The sequence below is a fragment of the Oncorhynchus clarkii genome, chromosome 33, assembly GCF_045791955.1.
Source record: "Oncorhynchus clarkii lewisi isolate Uvic-CL-2024 chromosome 33, UVic_Ocla_1.0, whole genome shotgun sequence".
NCBI lineage: Eukaryota > Metazoa > Chordata > Actinopteri > Salmoniformes > Salmonidae > Oncorhynchus > Oncorhynchus clarkii.
The window spans coordinates 8,427,588-8,436,069 of NC_092179.1; the positions used below are offsets into that span (position 1 = coordinate 8,427,588).

The 8,482-nt window shown below is 40.7% G+C and overlaps 1 protein-coding gene across 1 annotated transcript; it reads left to right on the forward strand.

Annotated features, from left to right (window-relative positions):
- The first annotated feature begins 1,170 nt into the window (after window positions 1–1,170).
- LOC139393307 (islet amyloid polypeptide) lies at window positions 1,171–3,028 on the forward strand. The gene is made up of 3 exons (XM_071141839.1): window positions 1,171–1,250; window positions 1,741–1,872; window positions 2,854–3,028. Exons 1-3 carry the CDS (start codon window positions 1,171–1,173, stop codon window positions 3,026–3,028), a joined length of 387 nt encoding a protein of 128 aa, XP_070997940.1.
- The last annotated feature ends 5,454 nt before the right edge of the window (window positions 3,029–8,482 follow it).

Here is an 8,482-nt window from a genome sequence, read left to right on the forward strand (position 1 = left end):
GTGTTATTGATAGTGCATACTAATTCCTAAAGAAATCTCCAAACACTCACCAGTAACTACATTTGAAAATGAACTGGGAGTGAAACCTAGTTCCTGAACCCGCCCCTGAGCAAGGCAGTTAACCCGCTGTTCCCCGGGTGCCCAAAGACGGGGATGTCGATTAAGGCAGCCCCCCTGCACCTCTCTGATTCAGAGGGGTTGGGTTAAATGTGGAAGACACATTTCAGTTGAATGCATTCAGTTGTACAACTGACTAGGTATCCCCCTTTACATTTCCCATTATCCACAATATTGTAGATGTTATCTCCTTATCTGCAATATTGAAGTTGTTATCCCAACATTTTGCCAAGAGGTTACCTCCATTATATAAGCCACCTAAAAACACACCGTCTAACTTTGTGCCCAAAGAACTTAATTCAATATTTTTGATGTAAAATGAATGTGTGGTTTCCGCACATGTGTTGCCTCCCCGAGTGTGAGCTTACCAGGCCAGACCAATCACAGCCGCCAATGACGCTGATGATGAGAATGACGAATACGATGACGTGTGTGTGTGTGCGCGTGTGTGTGGAGTAGGTGACTCTTGCTCTGGATTCAAGTTTCTTGAAGTGAACCTCATCCCTGCTAATGGAAAAGCAGGACTATATTTGGAGGGGGTGATGTCACAAGTGGTTGACGGTGAAGCCTATATCTGTGGGAGAGCATGTGTGTGACAGTGTGAGAAACCACTGACAGTAGCCCGTGTCTGTCTTAGGATCCACTGGCGATTGGGTTTAACTACTGAGGGTGAGTTGACCAGACGATTAGGATTCGTATTTGAACTGAGAGAGTTGGAGGCCAGGACACTTATACACCATACTATCCAAAGTATTTTTTTTCTCTGTTTTCCCTGTGGGGGTTGAGAGTAGGCTGCTGTGTGGTGTGTCTGTTTGGTGGTCTTTGATTTGCACGGTTCTCTAGACCACAGAACTTTGGCTGTTTCCGCTGTCATTCTATTATAAAGTATTCTAGTAGCATACACTGAACATATTGGATGGGTGTAGGTTACACTATTCACAGGCATGTGCATCCCTATTCCCAGGCATGTGCAATTCAATGGCGTGTGTGATTACTTACTTACTTACTTACTTGATTAATCTTTTGTTTTCATGCAGGGATCTCGCGTGCACGATGTGTCACCTGAAGAAGCCCGTGTTCCTTCTCGTGCCTCTCGTGCTGCTGCGCTGTGTCGCCACCGCCCCTAGCAACAGGTGAGAGTGCAAAGCTGCCTCAGTTATTTCCGTTATTTCTGAGTGTCACTTCTGTGATGTAATTGTACAAGTGTCGTTCCGTGTTGCCGAAAGTTCAATTGTCATTAGGAAGCGGGTTTAATTTTGCAGGTGAATGAATCACTCAACTGGTATAGCACTGGTGTTAAGCTGGCACATCCAGTAACTTGGCACATCCATCTTGAACCGTAAGAAATCAATGAACGACGTGGGTAGTCTAACTCTAAAATCGGCTAATGACATTGATGAGATCATTGAGATGGATATCCATTGCAATCGTGACATCCAAAAGTTCGGGTTTTGTCTTACCAAGGCAGAGACAGGAATATGTGGTCGCGTAAATGTGAAAGTGCGTACTGGAGGGGGACTAGTGGCCACTCCATTGCGCCCTTGAGAATTGAGCAGATGTTTTGAAGTGGGCATCAGTCATCGGTCGGAGTGACGGTTTGGCTCTTTCCTCATCCTGATTCAGGTACTTCACCTCATCTAGTGAGCAGGAAAGCGCGCTCCCAGACAGAGAAGGCTGGCTCGTGCCCGGGATCGTCTCCAACCCCTTCCTCGGCCTCATTTCCGCACGTCTACAGAGAGGGCTCTCTGTCAACAGGTAAGGTTGCACCTATTTTATTGATTTGCTGATTGAGTGCAAATGTTGATAATTTTGCAGACACAACATTGTAAGAACATTATTATTTAGTGAATAGATCCACAGCCTGTTTTTAGTATACTCAACTCGTCAGTCAAAAGTTTTATCAGAAATGTTATGTGAACTCAACATTTTTAGTTAGCCCAGAATTTTCTCCAATTTAAAAAACATCTAGGTTAGGTACACCCACACATTCAAATAGTGCTTTTAACATACAATGTTTTCAACCTACATATTTTACACATTGACATAAACATGATTACATTGTGCATGATCATTTTATACAGTAATTTGTATTCAACATGTCCTCACCTGGGATTTTAACTTACGATCTCTTGGTTCCCGGCATCCCTATCGATGTGCTACCCCACCATGTATAAATGAACATGCACAATGCCATCACGTATGTGAACATGTGTGAAATATGTAGGTTAAAAACTCAGTTTGGGCCAACTAAAAAATGTAAGTTCAGGTAACACTTTGACTGGAAGTTGAGTAAAACAAAACAAAAGGCTGTGGAAACCAGTCACTAAATAATAAAAACACTCTACAGTGAAGATTCATGTGGATCAGAATTGAACTAAGCTGACATTTGTGGGGGGGAAATCACAGAATATTTCAATTTATAGTGATAATAGTTAAATTCATTAAATTAAATTAATAAAATAAAATAAGAGTGATCTTAATAATAATAATAATAGTTTATTGCTATTACTAGCATTGTTACTAGTAGCTGCAGTAGTGATATTATCATATTAGTATCATCTAGTAGGCTATTGTTATGGTGGTTATTTTTATCCACTTACCGACTGTATGTCTGGTAGGCCAATAACTTTGCTACATTTTCCTGATCTTCATCACTCTATAAAGGTTTAGATAAGTAATGCATCATTTGCTTGACATATTGGATGAATTGATTGCTGTCCTCCCATATCCCATCAGCCACCACATAGAGAAAAGGAAGTGCAACACAGCTACCTGTGTGACCCAGCGACTGGCCGACTTCCTGACCCGCTCCAGCAACACCATCGGCACGGTGTACGCCCCCACCAACGTAGGCTCCAGCACCTACGGGAAACGGGATCTACTGCAACCGCCCGGCTATCTGCCTCTCTAGTCATGCATGGGTGGAAGCCCACAGATGTAGGATATGCTCAGCTGAAATGACCACCTTGTATAGGCCGATGTATAGGTTTCAAAACAACAACGATGTTTATGAACCATTAACTCGAGTTTTTGGGGTTCTTTCATAAACTTCGGAAGGAAAAAAAAAGCAGTGCCTTTTGGTGTAGAATAATAACAAAGAAGTGTTTGTTACACAAATCAGACTAGAGGCGGATGAGATACTTGTCTCTGTTCTGTGAGCCCAACAGGTTCGACCCCACAATTGCATGTGAATAAAATGTCATGTAAAAAAAGAAGAAAAAGTAAACAGGTGCATAAGGCATATAAAATACACGTTTTGTCCTTCTGTTTGTCTGTTGTGTAGGTTATTTTTTTTTTTTTTTTGTAATAAAGTTGATCGATTTTTTTGAAAGTCATTGGTTACACTGCTGGGTGAAACTGCTGGGTCACACAGGTTGCACTTCCTTGAACCAGAGTTACACTGTTAACAATGAGGCGGTGTGCTGTGTAGTAGGAAGACCACTTTGTGCTGCTCACCCTGCATTATCAAGTCTACTTCTGAGAAGCTTCCCAGTAAAGCATTAAAAACAATCAAGCAACCAAGAAAAGTGCTAAAAAAAATAGCCCATATTAACAATGCAGCCTGAGAAACAAGGTCCATGAAGTCAATAACTTGCTTGTGACAGATGACATTCATATTCTGACTATCTCTGAAACCCACTTAGATAATACCTTTGATGATACAGTGGCAGCAATACATGGTTATAACATCTACAGAAAAGACAGAAATGCCAACAGAGTCGGTGTTGCGGTCTATATTCAGAACCACATTCCTGTAAAGCTTAGAGAAGATCTAATACTATTGAAGTAATATGGCTACAGGTTCATCTGCCTCACCAAAAGCCCATTCTTGTGGGAATCTACTATAGACCACCAAGTGCTAACAGTCAGTATCTGGATAACATGTGTGAAATGCTTGATTATGTATGTGATATCAACAGAGAAGTATATTTTCTGGGTGATTTAAATATTGACTGACTCTCATCAACCTTCCCACTCAAGAAAACACTTCAAACTGTAACCAGTGCCTGCAACCTGGTTCAGGTTGTCAGTCAACCTACCAGGGTAGTTACAAACAGCACAGGAATTAAACCATCAACATGTATTGATCACATCTTTACTAATGCTGCAGAAATGTGCTTTAAAGCAGTATCCAGACCCGTCGGATGTAGTGACCACAATATAGTAGCCATATCTAGGAAAACCAAAGTTCCAGAGGCTGGGCCTAATATAGTGTATAAAAAGTCATACAAGAAGTTTTGTAGTGATTCATATGTTGATGATGTAAAGAATATTTGCTGGTCTGTGGTGTGTAATGAGGAGGAACTGGACGCTAATCTTGACACGTCTATGAAATTGCTTATTCCAGTTACTAATAAGCACGCACCCATTAAGAAAATTACTGTAAAAACTGTTAAATACCCTTGGATTGATGAGGAATTGAAAAATTGTATGGTTGAGAGGGATGAGGCACAAGGTATGGCAATTAAGTCTGGCAGCCCAACTGATTGGCAAACGTACTGCAAATTAAGAAATCATGTGACTAAGCTAAATAAAAAAATAAAGTATACTATGAAACAAAGATAAATGATATATAGAATGATAGTAAAAACGTGTTGGAGCACTTTAAATGACATTCTGGGAAAGAAAGTCATCTCGGCTCCATCATTCATTGAATCAGATGGCTCATTCTTCAAAAAACCCACTGATATTGCCATCTACTTTAATTAATGTTTCATTGGCTGGATAAACAAACTTAGAGATGACATGCCAGCAACAAACGCTGACACTACACATCTAAGTATATCTGATCAAATTATGAAAGACAAGAATTGTACTTTTGAATTCCGTAAAGTCAGTGCGGAAGAGGTGAAGAAATTATTGTTGTCTATCAACAATGACAAGCCACCGGGGTCTGACAATCTGGATGGAAAATTACTGAGGGAAATATCGCCACTCCTATTTGCCACATCTTCAATTTAAGCCTACTAGAAAGTGTGTGCCCTCAGGCCTGGAGGGAAGCCAAAGTCATTCTGCTAGCGCTCCTTACTTGCTCAAATAGCTGACAATCAGCCTGTTACCAACCCTTAGTAAACTTCTGGAAAAAATGGTGTTTGACCAGATACAATGCTATTTCACAGTAAACAAATTGGTAACAGACTTTCAGCACGCATATAGGGAAGCACACTCAACAAGCACGGCACTTACACAAATGACTGATGATTGGCTGAGAGAAATTGATGATAAAATGATGCAGGGGCTGTTTTGTTAGACTTCAGTGCAACTTTTGACATTATCGATCATAGTCTACTGCTGGAAAAACGTATGTGTTATGGCTTTACACCCCCTGCTATAATGTGGATAAAGAGTTACTTGTCTAACAGAACACAGAGGGTGTTCTTTAATGGAAGCCTCTCAAACATAATCCATCTAGAAGCAGGAATTCCCCAGGGTAGCTGTTTATAGGCCCCTTGCTTTTTTCAATCTTTACAAACGACATGCCACTTTGAGTAAGGCCAGTGTGTCTATGTATGCGGATGACTCAACACTATATGCATCAGCTACTACAGCGACTGAAACGACTGCAACACTTAACAAAGAACTGCAATTAGTATCGGAATGGGTAGCAAGGAATAAGTTAGTCCTAAATATTTGCAAACCTAAAAGCATTGTCTTTGGGAGACGAATCATTCACGACTTAAACCTCAACTACATCTCGTAATGAATAATGTGGAAATTGAGCAAGTTAGGTTGACTAAACTGCTTGGAGTAACCCTGGATTGTAAACTGTGATGGTCAAAACATATTGATACAACAGTAGCTAAAATGGGGAGAAGTCCACAATAAAGCGCAGCTCTACCTTCTTAACAACACTATCAACAAGGCGGGTCCTACAGGCCCTGGTTTTGTTGCAGTAAGAGGGACTTGGGAAAATTGCAGTTGGTTAAGGACAGGGCAGCACGGCTGGCCCTTAAATGTACATGTAGAGCTAACATTAATGACATGCATGTCAATTTCTCATGGCTCAAAGTGGAAGAGAGATTAACTTCATCATTACTTGTTTTTGTAAGAGGTGTTGACAAGCTGAAGATACCGAGCTGTCTGTTTAAAATACTAGCACACAGCTCGGACACCCATGTATACCCCACAAGACATGGCACCAGAGGTCTCTTCACAGTCCCCAAGTCCAGAACAGACTATGGGAGGCGCACAGTACTACATAGAGCCATGACTACATGGAATTCTATTCCACAGCAGGTAACTGATACAAGCAGTAGAATCAGATTTAAAAAGTAGGTACAAATACACCTTATGGAACAGCGGGGACTGTGAAGTAAAACAAACAGGCACAGACACATGCATACACACACATGATAACATCGGCACTATACACACGCGTACACATGGATTTTGTGTTGCAGATAAGTGGTAGTGGAGCATGGGCCTAAGGGCACACACTTAGTGTGTTGTGAATTCTGTAATGAATGTAATGTCATGTTTTTAAAATGGTATAAACTGCCTTAATTGTGCTGGACCCCAGGAAGAGTAGCTTCTGCCTTGGAAACAGATAATGGAGATCCATAATAAATACAAATACAAACACTCCACATCATTAATAGTTTCAGACATGCAGAGACAATGCTGAGCTCTTTTATATCTTAAATCAAATTAACTTATCATGAACAAACCAGTACGCTTATGAATACTTCTAAATGCTTTACAAATTATAATTAACATGTAGACTCAATGAGGCATACATATTATACACGCAGACATACACTATAATACATGAGTTACTCAACAGATACATGTCATTTCAGGTATTGGATCGGGAGGGTGTGACGCACTACATTAACCTGTGTTTGATTAATACCATTCCCAATGCCAGCAGAAAATGACACCTGTATTCCACTGCTTTTTAACCCAGACATGAGAGGATATTAAAAAAATAGCACAGAGGTTAATTAAGCTGATGATGCCAAACACAGACCAACCATTAAGCCCCCAAACATGGCTGCCACTGTGTGATGGGGGTCAAGCTCTTCAAAAGAAGGTGTGTCAAGCTCTTCAAATGAATAACACGCACATAGCCTACCTCTAGGATAATGTACGTCAAGAGTAGTCAATTAGACAGGGGTCATTCACATCGACGGAGATGTTGTTGATGCATTGCAATACTGATTGCTGATGAGAGTTGTCTATCAGTGACAATATCACCGACGATACAATGACCTACTCCATTACACACACTCTCTCTCTCTCTCTCTCCATCCATCCATCCAACCAGCTAGACAGTCATGCAGGCTGCCATCTATCACTCACACCACATCACCATATTCCTTCCATTTGGAGATCATTGCTTGCTGCTAATAGCTAGTTGGACATGTCTTTGAACAGCGCTCCAGAAGAAAAAGAAAAGGCCCTTCCGAACAGCTCATAGAAATGTTCGAAATAGATATGAGGTCCAGAAATGAATCAAATACATCAATATCACAGCAGGGAGGGATAGAGTATGTATGAGAGAAATAACACATTCATTGTGGCTATAGCACCTTCAGATGCCAAGTACAACCTTTGCTTTTCAGGCCACCTTTGGTCATTTGCCTCAATGGCTATTTAATACAGGCAATTCAAGTTGAGAATTGCCTTTGACTGAGGAGAGAACTATTACCCTGGAAGACTTCTGGATACGTTCTATTATTATATTGAAACAGAAAACTCTGTTTCAGAAGTGTACTACAGACCTTATCAGCATTGCATCACATAGACATGTTTTTTAAGGGTTCGTAATATAATGAAAGCGTCCAGGCCTTCAACCCTGTAAACAATGCAGATTTAAGATTTTTATTCAGATCCCCATGAGCTGTTGAAGAAGCAGCAGTTGTTCTTCCTGGGGTCCACACAAAACATAGAACATGACAAAATCAGGAGCAGCAACAGACATTTAAACTAAGAACACCACGACTAAAGAACAATGCGACTATTTACTCAAAAAAAAATTTTTTAAAAAAAATAAATAGTACTACTAAGAATAATGTGTGTGTGTGTGTGTGTGTGTGTGTGTGTGTGTGTGTGTGTGTGTGTGTGTGTGTGTGTGTGTGTGTGTGTGTGTGTGTGTGTGTGTGTGTCTTCACATTCCTCATTGTTTCTTGAGGTGTTGTTTTATCTGTTTTTTTAAAACTGTTTTTTTTTTATTGCTTGCACGAGTTACCTGAGGTGAAAAAGAGAATTCCATGTAGTCATTGCTCTATACAGCTGTGTGCATCTCCCAGCCTCTGTTCTGGACTTGGGGACTGTGAAGAGACTGTGTCTCGTGAGGTATGTATTGGTTTTTGAGCTGTGTGTTAACAGACAATTCAGTTCTTTCAGCACGTCAATAGTTCTT